The sequence below is a fragment of the Tribolium madens genome, unplaced genomic scaffold (genome assembly GCF_015345945.1).
Source record: "Tribolium madens isolate multiple individuals breed KSU strain unplaced genomic scaffold, Tmad_KSU_1.1 Scaffold_20;HRSCAF=117;Tcas5.2_LG4, whole genome shotgun sequence".
Lineage (NCBI taxonomy): Eukaryota > Metazoa > Arthropoda > Insecta > Coleoptera > Tenebrionidae > Tribolium > Tribolium madens.
This window is the reverse complement of record NW_025400985.1, coordinates 3884168-3903616: the sequence shown is the minus strand read 5'-3', so window position 1 is coordinate 3903616 and position 19449 is coordinate 3884168. Positions and strand designations below refer to the sequence as shown.

At 31.5% G+C, this 19449-nt stretch overlaps 5 protein-coding genes and 1 long non-coding RNA gene across 7 annotated transcripts in view; 4 read left to right on the top strand and 2 right to left on the bottom strand.

Annotated features, from left to right (window-relative positions):
• Nucleotides 1-2412, top strand: part of LOC123005020 (gamma-aminobutyric acid receptor alpha-like) — a 34454-nt gene extending 32042 nt beyond the window's left edge. Inside the window, exons 7-10 of the mRNA XM_044398607.1 lie at nt 1372-1524; nt 1575-1708; nt 1797-1922; nt 2011-2412. Of these exons, the coding sequence (XP_044254542.1) occupies nt 1372-1524; nt 1575-1708; nt 1797-1922; nt 2011-2412 (815 nt within the window). The remainder of the gene's footprint in view (nt 1-1371; nt 1525-1574; nt 1709-1796; nt 1923-2010) is intronic.
• Nucleotides 2413-4683: 2271 nt separating this feature from the next.
• Nucleotides 4684-6155, bottom strand: LOC123005296 (tumor suppressor candidate 3). The gene is made up of 6 exons (XM_044398980.1): nt 5996-6155; nt 5656-5946; nt 5470-5610; nt 5133-5424; nt 4896-5061; nt 4684-4848 (listed from the first exon to the last, which is right to left on the bottom strand). The coding sequence occupies exons 1-6, from the start codon at nt 6071-6073 to the stop codon at nt 4833-4835; spliced, it is 984 nt and encodes a 327-aa protein (XP_044254915.1). The 5' UTR covers nt 6074-6155; the 3' UTR covers nt 4684-4832.
• Nucleotides 6156-6819: 664 nt separating this feature from the next.
• Nucleotides 6820-9319, bottom strand: LOC123004881 (translation factor GUF1 homolog, mitochondrial). The gene is made up of 8 exons (XM_044398387.1): nt 9055-9319; nt 8696-9008; nt 8436-8654; nt 8119-8387; nt 7833-8072; nt 7310-7787; nt 7044-7256; nt 6820-6993 (listed from the first exon to the last, which is right to left on the bottom strand). Exons 1-8 carry the CDS (start codon nt 9126-9128, stop codon nt 6868-6870), a joined length of 1932 nt encoding a protein of 643 aa, XP_044254322.1. The 5' UTR covers nt 9129-9319; the 3' UTR covers nt 6820-6867.
• LOC123004882 (translation initiation factor IF-3, mitochondrial) lies at nt 9162-10223 on the top strand. The gene is made up of 3 exons (XM_044398388.1): nt 9162-9251; nt 9306-9890; nt 9940-10223. Exons 2-3 carry the CDS (start codon nt 9363-9365, stop codon nt 10075-10077), a joined length of 666 nt encoding a protein of 221 aa, XP_044254323.1. The 5' UTR covers nt 9162-9251; nt 9306-9362; the 3' UTR covers nt 10078-10223.
• Nucleotides 10224-12067: 1844 nt separating this feature from the next.
• Nucleotides 12068-13474, top strand: LOC123005368 (trypsin-7-like). Of its 2 annotated transcripts, none has more exons than XM_044399078.1 (2): nt 12068-12196; nt 12246-13474. In XM_044399078.1, the coding sequence occupies exons 1-2, from the start codon at nt 12145-12147 to the stop codon at nt 12977-12979; spliced, it is 786 nt and encodes a 261-aa protein (XP_044255013.1). In that variant the 5' UTR covers nt 12068-12144; the 3' UTR covers nt 12980-13474. The 2 variants fall into 2 exon arrangements, with proteins under 2 accessions (XP_044255013.1, XP_044255014.1); XM_044399079.1 differs by having other exon boundaries at nt 12121-12196; nt 12255-13474.
• A 1858-nt stretch (nt 13475-15332) lies between these two features.
• On the top strand, nt 15333-15686 carry LOC123005369. The gene is made up of 2 exons (XR_006412740.1): nt 15333-15491; nt 15652-15686. It is a non-coding gene; the product is annotated as an uncharacterized LOC123005369 (long non-coding RNA).
• The last annotated feature ends 3763 nt before the right edge of the window (nt 15687-19449 follow it).

Sequence of the window (19449 nt, the reverse complement as noted above, 5' to 3'; positions counted from 1 at the left end):
ATACAAAGGGCTTTATCTTCTTGTTCTTGATTTATTTTATAAGGAGTGTTTTGTTTTTACTTTTTTTGTGTTTAGGTTTCATATTCAGTGTTTGATTGCTACTTATTTAAAAAAAAATATACCAAAAAACAATCGCTTCTTATAAAATAATGCAATAACAAAAAGATAAAGCTTTTTGTGTTTAACTGTCAATATTTTTTTAATTTTTTTGAAATTTATTCTTTTTTTTATTTTTAATTTAATTTTTACATTTTTTTTTTATTACCAGAAAGGTAAAGATGTGTGCTATGTAAAACAGTGAACAAAAATGTTAGTGGTCATTTAAAAAAATTAAAAATGATGTCACAACTCAAAAACGCATGACATCATAAATATCACTTAATGTCAAAATAAAATAATTATACAAGCTGCGCCAGAACTCGCGCCTCAGAGAAAAATAGTAAAATACCAGGAACATGAAAAAAATGTTAAAAAAATTCTCTCTATAAAAATTTCGGAGTTATGAGAGTTTAAATTTTGCTCTTTGACTCAATTTTTTAAGTTTTTTTGCTACGGGCTATTAGAAGAGGAATCAAGGCAGCTGTATCCTAAATTATAACTCTGTTTAATGTTATTTGTGGCTTTTATTCGTAAAATTTTTATACCTTTACTAAATAATTATAAAAAAAAACATACACAAGATCATCAGTATCATTAAATAGACATAAAAAATGACAAATGTCAAAATTTTTTAACAAAATTTTTAAAACATTTTTTCCATGTTTCTGATATCTTATCTTACTTGAAATTTTTCTCTGTAGCGCAAGTTCTGACCCACCCTGTATAGTAAAGGTACAAAAATCTTGATAATAAAAGCCACAAATGACATTAAACAGAGTTACAATATTTAGGATACAGCTTCCTTATTTCCTCTTCTAATAGCCTCTAGCAAAAAAACAGAAATAAATAGAGTCAAAGTGCAAAATTTAAACTCTCATAACTTCGAAATTTTTATAGATAAAATTTTTTCCAAGTTCCTGGTATCTTACCTTACCTTACCTCTGGGACGCGAGTTCTGTCGCATCCTGTATAGCTTTTAAAAAATCGACCTGTTCGAGGATTTTTTTTTTAAAAACCACAGAACTGTTCTAGCCCCACTAAAAATTTTGGGCGCCCTACCTAAAAATTGTTTCTAGCTACAGTCCTGTTAGAATGTAGCTATGTATTTACTTTTTTTACAATTTTTTTACTCGTAAAAACGTTTATTTCCCAGACCGTTGAAAATTATTGAAATAGATCTTTCGAAGCTATGAATGATTAACTGGGCGGTTTTTAGTTCATCCGTATCTGATTGCATAATTCATTATATTGGTGTTGATGGTGGCATTTCAGCTGAATATTCAATGCTTCTTGTCAGTTTCCACTTGCAACGCCACATGGGCAACTTTCTCATCCAGGTGTACGGCCCCTGTGTCCTTCTTGTCGTCCTCTCTTGGGTATCGTTCTGGCTGAACCGCGAAGCCACAGCTGACCGCGTCTCCCTCGGTAAATCCCTTCGATTGATCGAAACCCACACTTGTTTGGATTTGTTTAAGGCATAACCACTGTATTAACGATGACATTTCTGGGCTTGGAGGCAAGAACCGACTTGCCCAAAGTCCCCTATCCCACAGCCCTCGATTTCTTCGTGTTCCTCTCGTTCTCCTTCATCTTCGCAACTATTATTCAGGTAAAAAACATTAACTGACCGAGCTTGAAAGCACGCCAGCAATTAAAACGACGAACACGTTTATGCAGAACAATGCTAATTATTTCAGTTCGCTGTGGTCCACTACTTCACGAAGTATGGTTCCGGCGAGTGCTACTTCAGCTCGGATTTCAGTTCCGATTCCAGCAGCGACGAAGAGGATTGGATTGAAAGCAAGGAAAAAGCCCCCAAAGACGTAAGTGCCTAATCGAGCTGATTCAAAAATAAATAAAACTTGAAAAAGTCCAATATTTAAGAGAATAGACAAAACGATTCTGTCCTAGGTGTCGCATTCTCCTGTGTGCAAAGGCTCAAATTACGACAGTTCAAACGGAGGCGATCCTCATTTCATTGAAGTGATTCCTCTGTCAGCGTGTTCCATTCCAGTGGCGTCGATGAGGCGCACTTCGCAGCCTTGGAGTAATCTTTCCTGTATCAACCGATCGCAAGATGAGAAAAATTATCACACGAGTCCGAACAAATCGACTGGAAGTCAAAAATCGCCATGTCAAATTCAAAGACACAGAAAGAAGAAAAAGAAAAGAACCCCGAGATTTAATTCAGTTTCAAAGATAGATCGAGCTTCTAGAGTAGTTTTTCCCCTACTTTTTGTTACGATTAATTTATTTTATTGGTATTCATACCTATCGCGGACCAAAAGAATACAAAATCTGAATGTTTCATAAGGAAACTGTCATAGCTGTGATGTTGCGTAATTGGTGTTAGTTCCTCTTGCTTCTATTTTCTTCGGTTTGGAAAAGGTAGAGGCTGTAGCTACCTAAACTGCCAGTCATTGATTGTTTGAACCAATTTAGGGTAGAGTAATAAAAAAAATATTTTTATTCACTAGAACCGAAAATATATTTATAAATCGTTCGTTTAGAATTACAATGTTGCATGAACCATTTTTAAATAATTTGCGATTGTCAGTTTTAACATCAGATGAATCCAAAAAATATCTTATCTTAGTTTGCTGTAAAAAAGATAAAAAACAAAGTTGTATGTTGTAAACATAAAAATTATTCCAATTACACTGTCGTATGTTGTTGTACATTTGAATTCCATAAAAACTGCTCTGATCTTTAATGATTTGCGTACCTCAAAATAAAAATTCACTTATGTCATACGCTATCACTTAATAAATATGAAAACTCAGCTCGCCAATAATAGACAATGTGCATAGCTGTATGAAAAAAGTTTTAAAAAAAAAGCAGATTCGCTACTTTTTTCTGTTTTAGAAAACAAAAATTCCTTGTAAAGTTTTTGAAACCCCAAAAATTTCCTCGAACCTCAGCGGACTATCTAACCAAAAAATTAAAGCAATTAAATCAATGATGCCAAAGGGAACAAGATTTTTTCAAAATTGTGTTAAATATTTAACAAAAAGGCTCAGCACATAGGTAGTTAGTTACCTGCAGGATAATCTAGATAATATTATGTGTTGTAGTTCAATTAATTCAAGTTTTTGTTAGTCTCATTAATTTGTATATTATAAAAGATTGTAAATTTAGTTTCGTCCTTTTATTTTACTTTATTGGTTATTTATTGGAATTTAGGACAAAATAACGAACTTCCTTTTTGTGCTGTCGACTAATTTCGTGGTTTTCTTTATAATCACTTGATCAATACAATATTCAAAGACTACATTTACATTATTTAAATTTGGCGTCATAGTTGGCCGTGATATAAGTATGTTGTGAACGGACCAGAATTTTTAATATGGTGTTAAATGTCATATTAATAATTTTCAATATGATGGTGAATGAATTCACAATCAAACTTTTATCGATAGTTTTGACGCCAAATTTAAAAAAAAAACACCCGTTATTATTCTTGCCGTTACACAATTCGAAAAGTTATTTTTGATAAAAGATGCAATAAATGTATTACAATAAATGTATAACAACAGCAAAGTAACATGATTGTAACATCTCTAAATGATTCTTAATGTACATACACTGGCGGACACGGAATTTTGGACATCAAATTTATGACAGTTCAGAAAATGTCAATATGAAATAATATACAGGGTGATTCTTAAATAGACCGACAAAATTTTATCACAGCTTCCCAACGATAAATGGAGGCAAACTGTACGATTTTTACGTTTAAATCTTTTAAGGGCAAAACCCCCTTGATCCGTGCCACTTACGGCGTTTATAAATTGTTGCAATAATCGAGTACATTTTTATCAAATAATACCATGGTTTCCACTACCTGTGCTAATACTATTTACGAACATATCAGTGGCGTACGCTTTGCTTCGAAAATCACTTTAATAAATTTTATTTGGAGAACGGTTAAACAAAGAATTTTTTAAATATTTTTTCCAGCATGTTCTCATTTGATACTACCACGGATAAAATTTTGTCGGTCTATTTAAGAATCACCCTGTATAAATATATATAAATTTGAAAGTTTTAGTTGAAATTTATTTTTGACCTCAATTTTTCGAAACAATAATGCCAGCAATACATGTTTTTATATAAGATCGATAAATTATTTTGATTTGTTGTCATTTTTTCTCTCGCTCTCAGAATAAAAATTACAAAAACCGCAAGTGAGGTTAGTTGCCTAAGGCCCGTTTTACATTTTTATGTCAGTCAAATGACAAATCGTCCAAAATTCCGTGTCCGCCAGTGTAGGACACTGTAATTCCAAACGAACGAAATGTTAATTTATAGAAAGTCAACTAGTTTTTAGTAACAATAAATTACACATTTTTAAAAACCGGCTTTATTTCAAATTCTGTGTTTGACCCTAAAACGTACACCCATTTTTTCTGCTACTGAATACTCGTACAATTTTTTGTTATTTTTTTTATTAATAAATGAAATTAGTGTGCTTTTAATTTTTTTGCTACATATTTTATTAGTTTCCTTTCAGTGAAGTAAATAATGAAATATATTTATAACATTTATTTTGTTTTATTTAAAATGTTAAATAAAACACAGAAATATGAACGGTATTTTTTATTGCAAAATCACAAAATGACACACATAAAGAAGTTTGTAACTTCTTGGTTCCCATCCATATTACAAATTATACATAACATTTCTTTCTCTTAATTGCACAATGTACAGTATGTTACAGTACAAATATAAATTTATTTAAATAAGAAACTAAAAAACAAGCATAAATCTCGAGTTTAAAAACACAAATTACTTACCTATAAGGATATCCCTGAGTTTTGGTCCTAAAGATACTCAGCAGGAGTGAGAAAAACACAGATACCAAAACTAGACCCACAACTGCCAATATTTTCCTCTTTTTGGGATCTCCTTTACCTCTTGCAGCTTCTGTAAGTAGAATCATACCCAAAACAACAGCCGCGTCTTTAAAAATAATTAAGAAAAAAAATGCAATTTTAATAATACGCAAATACAAAAATATTTAAAAAGGATACTCAACACCATCACGATGTAAGTCTCTACAACAAATTGTCCTTGCGACGACCCATGAACGTACATAATTTGTCCATTTTGTCCTTTATGTACAAAAGGGGGCCCTCTGATATGATTCCACATTTGTCCAGACACCATGGCAAAACAGAAGAATAAAGAACCCATCCCCCACATTGTTTTATTGTACAAGAAATCTAAATTGTTGCGCCGTAAATATAAAAATCCTGCTACGAGGGCAAATAAGACAATCAAGGCAAGAGTTCCCGAGTAATTTGGTGGACGGAACACACGAATCTTTAAGACAAATAGTTAAAAAAGCCACCTATGTGGACAACCTACTTGTATGTCTGTTCTCTCAGCAATCCATTTTGCAATAGCCTCTGCTGAAAACCCAATCCTGGAAATATCCATTGTATCGGCACTCTTAGGCTTGCCCTTCGGCGGAAAATGCATAAAAACGGGGGCGGTATTGAGACGTAGCTAAAACACATATTATAACCTCACAATCGCACCCTCTTTTCTCACCATTTGGAACACATCCGACCCTTCATCAAAGTCAACGACTGCAAAGAACAGTTTATTTGAATAACCCTGCGAATATCTAAACGAATTTGCAACAATTGTGAACTCGTCACTGGCATGTCGACACACCATGCATTGTCTTTGGGGCGCCATGGCAGTGAACATCACAATCACCGAGTAGCTACGAGGGGCTGCTTTCACGTAGTCCCTAAATTTGTTGCCATTTAACCTTAAAACGGCCTTTTTATTGGACATTTCAGTCAGTTGTTGGACCCTTTCAGCCAGGGAGAGACCCTTGAACAAATTTTAACAAAAATAACACAACGAGTCAATGCGAACTCACCTGCTTACGTGCCTGGCCGTCAACATGGTAGAAAAATATACAAAATATTACAAAGAGTCCCAATAATAACGCTTTCATGTTTTTGGTTTGAAATTAGAGAAACCGGCCAACCTGTCAAATCAGTCAACGTGTATATTTTGGTCACGTGACCGCGAATACCGTGGTCTACTTTACCAACACATTTAAAATAAATAAAGCCTTTATCATCATTATCATCCACTTAAAACCACATTATAAAAGGTGTTTATTTAAATTTGGCGGTGATATGAGTGTTAATTTTAATATGTACAGTTGGAGACAAAATACTTTGGTCGTCAATGTCACTTGAGTGACATTAAATTCTAAAGCATGCTTTAGGACTGTTAACATTATTTTTGGCTACTGTCAATATGCTGTCAATCATAGTTGACAAGTTGTATGTCACAATGTAAACTCTAAAACAACCTTTACATTAATAATCTCATTTTTTACTCTTGTTATGTCTATGCCATTATGACAGAAAAGTTTAATTGTCAAATGTCAGTCATGAATGTCATGATGACAGTAAAAGGTAGTTTACAGTGAACTTTTTGAAGTGACAGAAAATTTCGGGCAGTATTGTCATTTTCATAAAGTAAACTCTAAAACAATTTTTACATTAATAACCCCATTTCTTACTCTTGTCATGTTTATGTCATTTTGATTTATTTACTGTGGTGAACTGTACGCATAACGAGCTGTCAAATTGTCAAATGTCACAATCGAACATTCATGGATAGCTTTGACGCCAAATTAAAAAAAAACACTCATTATAATTTTGTATGGAATAAAAAAGAACAAAAAGCATTACTAAAGATGTAACTTATATTTCATAGATAATAAAAAATTACAAATTATTTCTTCAAAACGTCTATAAATGTCTCTCTGGGTAAAGAAATGTTTGCAACCATGCGCATTTTCTTTTTGCCGGCAGCTTGTTGTGCCAGTAGTTTCATTCTTCTTGTAACATCACCTCCGTACTGTAATAATAAAAAATCAAATTTTATTTAGAAATTACTGTTTTGCTTACAAGTTTAGCTGTCACGTCTTTCCGATAAGCTTTAAGAGTTTCCCTAGCCAAAATTTTACCGTTGCAAACAGCCTGGATGGCAATTTGTATCATCTGGCGTGGGATTATATCTTTCAATTTCAGAACCATTTTCCTACCAATAAATTGGGCTTTAGTGATGTGAACAATATTGCTTAATTCGTCAATTGCTGTTCCATTCAACAAAATGCACAACTAAAATTTAAAATTGAATTAAAAAGTAACTTGTGTCAATTATTGTCAATTACTTTAACCAGATTAGAGCTTTGGTATCCGCTGTCCTCATAATCAAAACTGGCATAACCGGACGAGATTGTTTTCAGGCTATCATGAAAATCTATAATTATTTCGCAAAGGGGCAAGTCGTATTGTAACATGACACGATCGTTGTCTATGTTGGTAGCACTTCTTTGAATACCTCGTCTTTCCATACAAAGTGACATTATCGGACCCAAATACTTATCAGGAGTGATAATAGTCCCGATTACCATCGGCTCGAAACACTCCTCAATTTGTTGAACATCAGGCCACAAAGCGGGATTATTAACAAATATTTCTAAACCTGTCTTAATATTTTGTTTGGTTTCTTTTAATTTAATTTTATAAGTGACAGAGGGCGCTGTGAGAATCGGTTCAGCGCCATATTCCTGTTGCAAACGCTGCGAAAAAACTTCCAAATGTAATAGCCCCAAAAAACCCAGTCTCCAGCCTTGACCCAACGCCGGACTGTAATTCTTACATTAAAAAAGTCAAAACCTGGATAACAAATACCTCGAATCAATATCAACCGATACGGCCGAATCATTCAAAGTCAATTTCTCTATAGCACTCCTCAAATTGACGTGCTGTGATTGGTCCATTGGATAAACACCGGCGAATACCATTGGTTGAGGCGGTTCAAAACCTTGAAGAGGCTCAACGGGGCGAGAGGAGAGATGAATAGTGTCACCAATGAAAGCCTCTTTACTTGTCCTCATATTACAACCAATTAAGCCAATTTGACCAGCCACTCTATTATAATTAATCAATTAAAAAATAACAAAACTACGAAACTTACAGTTTTTTAGTAGCAACCTCTTGTGGCCTTAACAAGGATAACGTTTTAATAGCGTATGTTTTTTTAGAGTGGCAGAATTGAATTTCATCCCCTATATTTATTTCACCGTCTTGAATATAAATTAACGACAAGGCCCCCCTATATTTGTCAAACCAACTATCAAACAGTAGAGCACGGAAAGGAGCAGTTCTGTCCACTTTTGGTGGTAAAATTCTTTCTATTAAAGCCTCAATAACTGACTGAATGCCTGTACCTAATTTTGCAGAAATCTGTAATTTATTATGAGACTATTTTCGTTATATTGGTTAAATTTTTACCCTCAACACTTCTTGAGGTTCCATATCAAAAAGTGACACTAACTGTTTGGTAACTCTGTCAGGGTTAGCATTTTTCAAATCAATTTTATTTAAAACAGGCACAATTGTGAGATCTTTGCCAAAAGCTAAATAAAAATTTGCCACAGTTTGAGCCTGGACCCCGTCATTTGCGTCCACTACTAGAATAACCCCTTGGCATGCGGAAAGTGACCTAGAGACCTAAATTTTGGTGGAAAAATAGGCTACAGAATTGGCTTTACCTCGCTTGAAAAATCTACATGACCAGGAGTATCAATTAAATTTAATAAATAGTCGTGTCCTTTGTAATTATATAATAATGACACGCTTTGGGCTTTGACTGTAATTCCTCTTTCGCGTTCTACTTGTAATTTATCCAAAATTTGATTCTGCCCACTATTTTTTGTTACAGCACCTGTGAATTCAAGAAGACGATCTGCTAGGGTACTCTTTCCATGATCCACATGAGCTATTATGCTAAAATTTCGTATTCGTTCGATTGGGATTTGTGTAAAATCAATGGGGGCTTCACAATACGCTCTTGTATCAGCTCGCCTGTGAATATATTTTTTTAAAGTAATTGCAACCTTGTAAAACTCACCATTTAACATGATAAATTTTCGATTTTAATGACTTCGATTGTATGAAAACTATATTCCTAATTATATTAAACATTTTTTCTGAAAATTAATTTTTAAGGAATTGAGGTTATGTCATAATTTGAGGTTATGTGTGTTGTTTGACAAGAACCTTTGATATTTAACTAAATTCTAAATTATTCATAAATTACCCCCAACAGTAAGTTGAAATTTTGACTACAATTTAATTATTTGTTTAATATACAAATTACAGGGTAATTTCCAAAAATCACAGTGAATATAAAATTTAGGTAGAGAGCATGTGATAAAAATGTCCTTAACTTCCGTTTTACAAAATTTCCGTGTTTTGGCTGCAAGACGTCCTTTAAAGTATGTGTCAGTTGCAAAATCATTATCATCAAAGGCCCCTCCCCAGGGGGTAATAAAAAAACTAGATCCAGACACTGGGAAGTTACAAATCAAGAAAACAAATATAGTTCCTAAGATCACCCTAATTACGGGTGATAATGTCTCAATTACGACTCTCCAAGAAGCTGAGAAAATTTCAAAACGTAGAGATTTGAAATTAGTTAAGATTGTGGACGTTGATACAAAGACCCAAAGACCTGTCTATCGGTTAATGACAGGAGAAGAATATCATGCTGAAGATTTGAAACAACGAGAGAAACGTAAAGAAGAAAGACAGAAGAACATTAAAGGAGAAAAAATACTTTTAATTAACTGTAGAATCACACAGCATGACCTTACAACCCAACTTAAAAGGGCGCTAAAGTGGTTACACAAAATGTATGAAGTTAGGGTGGTTATAAGCGGGGCGAATGGAAACGTAGAAGTTGCAGTAAGTCGTTATAATTTTAAAGAGTTTTCTATCATTGTTTTACTTTCAGGAAAAGGTTTATTCATCAATTGATCAGTTCTTCAAAGTGGAAGAAGTTGATGCAAAGCTGGTTCAAAAGAGAACCAAAGGATCTGATATCAAATTTCAAATTACACCTCCAACTTATAAGGAAAGGAAGGATTTATGACTAGTCGTAAAAATTGTAGCAACGGTGGTCTTTATCAAATATCTTGTTTGGGTATTTATTTACAAAAAGTACTTTAAGAAGAGTTGATTTATTGTTCTGTTGTATTTTATATTTACTTTTAAATAAACAAAAATATGCGGAATTAAGTACATTTCTTATTTTTTCTCAGTCCAACCTCCGTAATCTGATTCTGATTTTACACATTTTTTACATAACTACACAGAGAATTTTACTTTTTGTATTGAGTCTTTCACGGGTATCTCGCTAATATACATACTTGTTAAATTTAGAATCTACATTTATTTGTAAATTCATGTTTGACACAATAAACATTACATTCATTATTAACTCAGTCAATGAACCTTCAAAAAGGGATATTACATCGAGACCAAAAAACACTTTCCTGTAAATTTTTCTTAATTTTTGAACGAATTTTATCGATGTTCGACATGTACAGTTGCGGAATTAAAATTTCTGACAGTATTGTAATTTTCATAATGTAAACTCTAAAACAACCTTTACATTAATAACCTCATTTTTTACTCTTGTCATGTTTGTCATTTTGACATATTGAGTTTCAAAAATAGTGCTATGTGTGGCATAAGACATAAGATCAAAGCGATGATTTTTTTTTCGGCAATCTGTCTCTGTTACATTCCATTTTCAGTGAGTGTTGTCAGTATCACCCTTACTTTATTGAAAAGAGTAACTCTGCGTCACCGACAGAAAAGTTTAATTGTCAAATGTCAGTCACGATGACAGTAAAGGTAGTAGTGAACTTTTTGAAGTGACAAAAAAATACTGTCCGAAATTTTTATTCCGTCACTGTACGATTACGGTTGCTGAAGTTGCAGGTCACATTTTCTGTGTTTTTCTGTGTTTTTGCTTCCTTAGCACTCATTTTTTATTGCTCAAATCGATAAAGTAATCAATTTGGAGTAAAAAATACATAACTTTTTACACCACTAAGATGGACCGTTTCAAAGATATTTTAATTTAAAGTGGGGACTTTTATTATGTTCACCTAACTTACTCAAATACAGTCCTGAAGCCAATTTTTTTTTAGCTATGCATGCTATACAATTTGTTCTTCAACTGGACGCAATTAAAAATCGAAATGGGCTTCATTTTCTTATAATAATTCGTGGGTACGATTTTGAAATTCTACCTTTCACTTATTATAAAAAAATATGATTGATTAAAATTGTTAATTATTTATTTTTGTGTAAATGGTTTGTTTGAAATCATAAGAAGTAACAAATTTAGAATATGATATAGGTAGATGGCATTTTAGAATATGCCTTTCTAAACGAGTTCCAAATTATACTTTTTTACAACTAAAATTTGCAAAGAATTTGAACAAATTTATTAAAAATTTATGACTGTCAAAATGGCAGTAGGTACAGTTGCGGAATTAAAATTTCGGGCAGTATTGTTATTGTCATTTTCATAATGTAAACTCTAAAACAACCTTTACATTAATAACCTCATTTTTTTACTCTCGTCATGTTTTTTACTGTTGTCATGCCATTTTGACTTATTTACTTTCAAAAATAGTGATTTGTCGCATAATAACGGATAGGCAGCAGATCAAAGCGATGATTTAATTACCCTTAGTTCAATTAATAAATTTCCTAAGAAAGACAAATTGTTTAATTAACAATTTTAACAACAAAAAAATAAGTCAAATGTGAGTCAACTAACTGTACCTGTGACCATCCTAACACTTAACACTAGTTAAGAATATTTTCGCACAGTTTTAAAGAATAAATTTGCATTCTGTAATTAAAAATCAACCAAGAAGGTCGTTATTCTACAATAGTCGTAGAAAAAAAACATTATTTTGAATGCACACAGGAAACAATTAACAAATGCATGTAAAAAAAGTGTTTCAAAATTTGTTTATTAGTCAATTATTATTACTTTATTACAATAGAAACAATAATTTTATTTTATAAATACATCTTTGATAAGAAAGTGCCTATGAAGTCTTATAATGGGCTCTAAACAATTATTGTCACATTTTTCTTTCATTATTAACGAAGTACATTTCCTTTAAAGTGTACAATGAAATTAAAGTTCTGCTTTTGGATGTATTTGCTGATGATGTCTTGTCAAGGTAGGAAAATTTTATTTTTTAATTTTTCATTATTTCTATCAACATTTAGTTCTCAAAGTTAATTCTACCGAAAAAAAGAAGTTCAAATTAAGAATCAGCGGTGGTCAAGCAGTTAATTCCATTCAACTCCCATATGTTGTCGCCCTTCTGTCTCACACCAGATACATATGCACCGGTTCGGTTATAACCCCTTCACACGTCATTACCGCCGCCCATTGTACCTATACTCGTCAAGCCTCGGAACTTTTTATTCGCGCTGGATCATCTTTGCGGAAATCCGGGGGTGTAGTCGTCGCTGTCAGCCTCATCATAAACCACCCTTCCTTTAATTCTAAAAACATGGACTACGATGTATCTGTCTTAAAACTCCTACAACCCCTGACTTACAGCCAGTTTATAGCCCCCATACCTCTAGCAAATCAATCCCATTCGTGGAGTCCAGGCACTCCTGCACTAGTGAGCGGTTGGGGGTTTACAAAAGTTGGCCAAACAGAGGATTCAAGAGAATTACAAGCGACAATGATCGAGTTGAAAAATGCAAAGATTTGTGACGAGGAGTTTGTCCCTTATACTCTTACTCCCAGAATGTTATGTGGAGGACTTTTGGAACAAGGAAAGAATTCTTGTAAGGGAGATTCTGGAGGACCCTTGATTATTAATGGGTTGCTAGCAGGGATTGTGTCATGGGGGGCAGAGACCAAGTGTGGATTATTGGGAGTTCCAGCGGTTTACAGTAACTTGCCGGTTCTAAGACCTTTTGTGGATATTGCCCTGAAAATTTAAAGCATTTTTTTTAGTCTAAACCGTGCTATACTATTTATAAGTAGCTGAAAATTTGTTTTTGTTTCTATAGTCTAAATCCGGCCCGGTGATTAATATTTCTTTTACAAGAAAAAAATAAAAATTACGCCAACTACTAATTTTGAACTTCCGTTTAATGAAATTTATCTTGAAGAAAATTATTCTATTCGTTGCATTAGGCCAGAATTTAACGAGTTTTATAATCTGTTTATTAATAAATCTAAAATATGTATTTTATTTGTTTTTGTGTTTGCATGTGTTTATTGTGAGCGAGACTTCGGATATGAGTTAGAAATCACTAAAAAGGTTGAAAAAGTAAGAACAGAAAATATGAAATTTTAGAATAGGTAAAGGCCAACACCACGTAAAATTTTTCAGCTAATTTTTTTTCTCAATAAAACGTCCCATAAAGAAACAATGTTTTATTTCTTTATTGTCTAAGTTGTATTAGAATTCAAATATAGTACGCACTTTTTGAACAGCATTCAATTTTTTTATCTCAGTTTGTCTAGCGTTAATACTATTATAGCTGTTTATATATAATTAGGTCTTTGTGGATTTATGGATCTACTTGCGAGCAAGGGCAATAAATAGGGCGAGTCCGCAAAACCTAATTGCCTAATTATTATATTATAACTAAGAATTAAATACAAATATCGATTATAGTGCAGAAACTAAAAAAAAATATTCAGGGTGTATTAGAAATTCGTGTGTTAATTCTAACATGTAACACATCTCGATAAATAATAGGTACATTTTTTCTATTTGTATTTGTAATTTTTCAATAAAAGCGTTCAAATTTGATTTAAAATAAATAACATATCAAAACGTATGTGTATCAAATTAAAAATTCCGAAATGTTCTCGTTGTGATAGAAACGGAACTACATTAAAAGAACTCCATTCTTGTGATTATTTATTAACATTGAACGGCTCGTTTACCCAAAATTATAGGGAAAAACAATTAATAAGAATTTTGCAAAATGTTATATAGAAAAGTTGTTTTACTTTCACGTGTTAAAATTAACGCACGTATTTCTGATACACCCTGTATATATATTTGAGATTAAAAAGTGTGATAAAAGTCGGTTTACAGATGTGTTAAGTTAAAAGACTTAAACTGTATATAAAATGAAAGAAATAGGTGCAATAACGTCTAAAACTAACGAATTTCTTCATCATAAAATCTAGATTACTATTAAACAATCGAACATAATATTTTATTATTACTGCGTCAAATTTTTATCAAAAGTTTCAAACTATCTAAAATATAGTTTTAGGAATTTATAACTAATTTTTTCTTTGGTTAACAGTCGGCGAATTACGCTAGTAATTAGTGTTAATAGGGTCATTAGTGTTAGTTGCTTTTTATAAACTTGCTGTAGTTTTTTGGTGACCGCTGCACATTCTAAATTTTGAACTTGAAGCTGTAGGAAGCTTTTACATTTAAACGAGAGTATTTGTCAACATTCATTTAATGAAAACAAGAAAATGTGGTCAAAATAATTAATATCTAATCCTACTTTTCCTTCCTGATGTACAGGGTGTCTAAGGCGGTACCACTTTTACTCATTTATAAGAAGAAGAATGATGGTGATGAGGCAGGGAGAGAAAGCGGAATTGAGGAAGAATAGGATTAGTTTTCTATTTTTATTACATATGCGTTAATAATAAATTTATATAAGTAAATACATATTTTTTATTTTGACAAGGTCGCCATTTAGTAGTAGTAAGGACGTTTTGCTAAAACCCACTAGAAATTTTATTACTTTTAAGTTAAATGCGGTATTGTTAAGAGTAAACCAGAAATCATAAATCAGTGGAAACCACCCGGACCGAGAAACCAGGGAAATAGATCAGTTTTAACAGGGCTGGATTACTTACTTTATTTTTGTCTAAAATATCAAAGTCAATTATTTTAAGAAATTTAAAAAAGCCAAGTGGTTAATAACAAACAATTATTAAAATAAGGCTGATTTTTTTATAATAGCTTGGTAAAACTGTAGCTACTACTAATTTGGTTTTAAATACGGCCCTGTTTTTGCTGAGTGCAGCAACACTTGCAAAGAAACATGCCATTTATTCAAGCCATTGTTTGCTTAATCCCTTATAATGATGTCATAAAATTTTTAGTAGGTCTTAGCAAAACGATTTTTCTATATTTACTATCTAAAAGCTATTAAATTTTTTCTCTGCGACTTGTTAACTGTTGCTTACCACGCACTTCTGAAATTTCAATTTTATGCTACTTAAAAAAACTGTTATGATGAATTTTTCTTAGATTAAAAAATTAATTATAATGTAGGTGGAACAATACTCTGCATATGATTTACCGTTTGCTATATAAATGTCGATTCATATAAGATACGACGATTTGTAAAGTGAGAAACACGACAAAATGAGGTTCTTTGGAATTATAATGCTTTTGTGCTTCCTTGTCATGGCCAGTTATGGAGCAACACCAACAACAACAACAAAAACATCAAAACCAGCTGGTATGTAGTGAATATTGTTCTCTCCTTAATTTTTAATTTCGAGAAAATTCATTTAATTGTGATTGACAACAATTTACTCGAAGACAACGTATACTACGTAATTTTGTTCTACACTTTACACACGTATTAATTTTTTTAAGTACATTGTTATTGCTTTCAGGCCAGGTTAAATGTCCTCCCGGCAAGGTAATTGACCAACATGGAGATTGTGGACCTCACAAGTAATAAAATGTTATATATCTACTTCCTACTATGTGCCTAAATGTTTTCTTTTCGAAAAATAAAGCACTTACAAGATTATAGAAAAAGATGTTTTTTTCAATGAGACATGTTCACATTCTTCCACAGTACATTCAACAGTTTTCTCCAATAAGATTTTACAATTTTGGGAGCAATATTCTTCATTTTCTGAGTAGTCAAGTTTGATTCTAGTACTTTTTTAGTACTTTACATTAGTCTTCTTCACAAACATTACTGGTTTTATCTTTGGGATAAAAAAGATAATGTAGGTATAAGCTTATTTTTTAATTTGAATTTTTTTTAGTAATTAAAGCAGTTAAATAATTAAACACATTTGGTCTAAATTTGAGTAACCTTTAAAAACATATCCAAAATTAAATTAAATTTTAAATTAGGTACTTCTTGCAACTCCATCTTCCAAATAACATTTTGCAAAAAATCATTTTTTGAAATACTTACATATTTGAATCTGTACCTAATTATTTAATTTTAGTTGGATGATTGATAGTAAACCAAAATAATTGTAGTAAACATTTATTTTGAATTAGAAAAACTATTTTATTGAAGGGATGACCATCGCAAAGTTGGGTTAAGTTTCATGAAGTGAAGACTAAAATTCGAAGTCGACCCAACCGGGATAAAATAAAAAGCCAAATTGGAGTAGTTTCGCTTTAATTAAACCATTTTCAGCATGTAGTAAGAATAGGGCGTTAACACATTTTTTTATTTTAAAATTTTTGTAGATTACATATTACATTAAAGATTAAAAGTTAAAAAATATCAAAAAGTTAAAGTACTGAAGGTACTGCTACCTACTGGTGTGATTAATAAAATGACCGCCGAAAATAAGTTAGAATTAAAGAAATTAAAAAAATAAAATAAAAAAATAGAAGAAATATTTCCGTAAATTTTTTATTGTTAAAATTTGTTTTTCAAAAAAATGTATTTTCATCTTACAGTGTTCCCTCTTTATTCTTCCTTTAATTTTTAATTTTTTCCTCCTTTTATTTTCAGCGGCCATTTTAGTAAGGTATATCTGGTTCCTAAAGCTTGTTCGCAATACTTTTCTAATCTATTATTATGTTTGCAAAATTGTTCAACATATATTTTTTTAAAACGGTTAAACAGTCATAACATTCCTAATTAATTTATTTGTGACAATTTTAATAAAACAACTTGGTAGTTTCAATTTTTGATTTATTTTGAAAGAAATGTTACTTATTGTCTAAAAAAATTTGAAGATGGAAAAACAAAAGCGGGAAAATATGCGGTACCGCTAACAGTTTTTGGAAATTTAGAGACAAAAAGCGAAGAAGCATAAGTTATAAAAGAAATTTCTTTAATTTTTGGCAAGAAATTGACGATAAAACAAAAGTTTAAAAAAATTACATAAAATATAATGTCAATGTTTGTTATACAGCGTGTTATTGAAATGCGTTCAGAAAATTTAAACGGTGTGACAACTCATAAAAACAAATTGCTTTTCTATTTACCTTTTTTTTAATACTCAAACTCTCAAATTTTACTGTAAATTTAAAAATTAAAATTAATTAAAATGAACTTACTTAAATTTTATACGTATTTTTAATAAATATTCGAGATATTTTTACCCTACTTAAGTTGAGACTTACTAAAGCTATTAAAATTTGTGCATTCGATTTTGTAGGTATACATTTACATAAACATAAAATTTTATGCTATATAAAAAAAAAACTATTATTGCATTGAACTTTTCTTATGGTTATAAAATTTTTATTTTCACTGTATTTATTAATTAGAGGTGGAATATTATTCTGCATGTGATATAAATGTCGGTTCATATAAGATACGACGATTTATAAAGTGAGAAACACAACAAAATGAGGTTGTTTGGAATTATAATGCTTTTATGCTTCCTTGTCATGGCCACTTATGGAGCAAAATCAGCAAAGTCATCAAAGAAATCAGCTCGTATGTATGTAATGAAATTTAGTTTTGTTCTCTACTTAATTTTTTATTTCGAGAAAATTCTTGTTATAGAAATTGTGATCGGTTTGTGGGCAACATGATAAAAAGATTTTGTAAGTAGTACTTAACACTTTTTTAAGACAAAAATAAAAGAATATGTATACATATAGGTATATAATCGTATACAACGTATACGTTTCACATTTTACACAAAGATTAATTATTTTACATTGTTATTGCTTTTAGGCAAGAGCGTAAAGTTTACTACTGAATGTCCTAGCATCGACGAGGTTCTTGACGAAGAGGGAAAATGTGGACCACTTCCTTCCTAGGATGTACTAAATAAATGTCTAGTTTACCTTTGCTTCCATGTGGCTATTTTTTTTCTTTTTGAAAAATAAAGCACTTTAAAAGAATTTAGAAAAAGTTTTTTATTTTTGAGTATTTCAATTTTAATGTTAATAGAAGTAAATATTCCCTGTTGTGACAAGCCTACCGCAAATAAGACTTTCTGACTTAGTCGCTACCGACATTTCTTTACACCTATACTTTGATGTACTAAAATTGCTCTTTTATTTTAAATTCTCGGAGTGACCAAACAAAGTAACGACAACCCCATCACAAAATCAATTTTTATCCCTATTCGTGCTGGTTCTCACATTGGGGCATTCATTATGTCTTCCTTGACTTCTGACTACCAGGGTGGTACAATACTTGATTTTTAAAATTTTTTTGGCCATGGTTTTCCTCCATTTGGGTTGAAAAAAAATATCAGGTTCCTGAAATTGATTTTCGTCATTTTATTACGTCAGAAGAAGACCAATCTTACCATTTGGTGATTTTGTAGTCAACTGGATTGTTGAAAACAAGACTTGTGATGTGAGAGTTTGCCAATAAAACCCATAAATTACATTAAACAGAATTTGGAAAATTATTTTTCCAACAGAAATAAATAGTCAAAGAGCAAAATTTAAACTCTCATAACTTCGAAATTTTTATAGATAAAATTTTTTAAACATTTTTTACATGTATCTTCCCATCAAATTTATGTCAGTTCAAAAAATATCAATGTAATCCACGTTTTATTGTCATTATGATTGACGTTTGAAACTAAAATTTGAAAGTTTTAGTTGAAATGTACTTTTGGCGTCTATTTTCCGAAATAATATTGCCAGCAATACGTGTTTTTATATAAGTTCAAAAAAATATTTTGATTTGGTGTAATCTTTTCTCTGGCTATCAGGACGAAAATTACAAAAACCGAAAGTGAGGTTAGTTGCCTAAGGCCCGTTTTACACTTTTATGTCAGTCGAATGACAAATCGTCCAAAATTTTGTGCCCGCCAGTGTATGTACAGTAAGGACGTTTTGCTAAAACCCACTAAAAATTTTATTACTTTTAAGTTAAATGCGGTGTTGTTAAGAGTAAACCGGATGGTAATCAAATCATAAATCAGTGAAAACCACCCGGACCGAGAAACCAGGGAAATAGATCAGTTTTAACAGGGATGGATTACTTACTTTCTTTTTGTCTAAAATACTTAAAATATTTTCATAGTTTTTGATGTAATTGTCAAAGTCAAGTAATTTAAGAAATTTAAAAAAGCCAAGTGGTTAATAACAAACAATTATTAAAATAAGGCTGATTTTTTTATAATAGCTTGGTAAAATGTAGCTACTACTAATTTGGTTTTAAGCAACACTTGCAAAGAAACGTGGTGCCATTTATTCAAGCCATTGTTTAGTTAATCTTTTATAATGATGTCATAAAA

Coding starts and splice junctions, on each gene's coding strand:
- LOC123005296 (XM_044398980.1), bottom strand. CDS start 6,073: ATGAAAGCGTTATTATTGGGACTCTTTGTAATATTTTGTATATTTTTC. Junction 5,947..5,995: donor ACGGCCAGGCACGTAAGCAG/GTGAGTTCGCAT, acceptor AATTTGTTCAAG/GGTCTCTCCCTGGCTGAAAG. Junction 5,425..5,469: donor CTGAGAGAACAGACATACAA/GTAGGTTGTCCA, acceptor TTTGTCTTAAAG/ATTCGTGTGTTCCGTCCACC.
- LOC123004881 (XM_044398387.1), bottom strand. CDS start 9,128: ATGTTTAATATAATTAGGAATATAGTTTTCATACAATCGAAGTCATTA. Junction 9,009..9,054: donor AAAATTTATCATGTTAAATG/GTGAGTTTTACA, acceptor ATATATTCACAG/GCGAGCTGATACAAGAGCGT. Junction 7,788..7,832: donor TCGGTTGATATTGATTCGAG/GTATTTGTTATC, acceptor TAAGAATTACAG/TCCGGCGTTGGGTCAAGGCT.
- LOC123004882 (XM_044398388.1), top strand. CDS start 9,363: ATGTCCTTAACTTCCGTTTTACAAAATTTCCGTGTTTTGGCTGCAAGA. Junction 9,891..9,939: donor ATGGAAACGTAGAAGTTGCA/GTAAGTCGTTAT, acceptor TTTTACTTTCAG/GAAAAGGTTTATTCATCAAT.
- LOC123005368 (XM_044399078.1), top strand. CDS start 12,145: ATGAAATTAAAGTTCTGCTTTTGGATGTATTTGCTGATGATGTCTTGT. Junction 12,197..12,245: donor GCTGATGATGTCTTGTCAAG/GTAGGAAAATTT, acceptor ATCAACATTTAG/TTCTCAAAGTTAATTCTACC.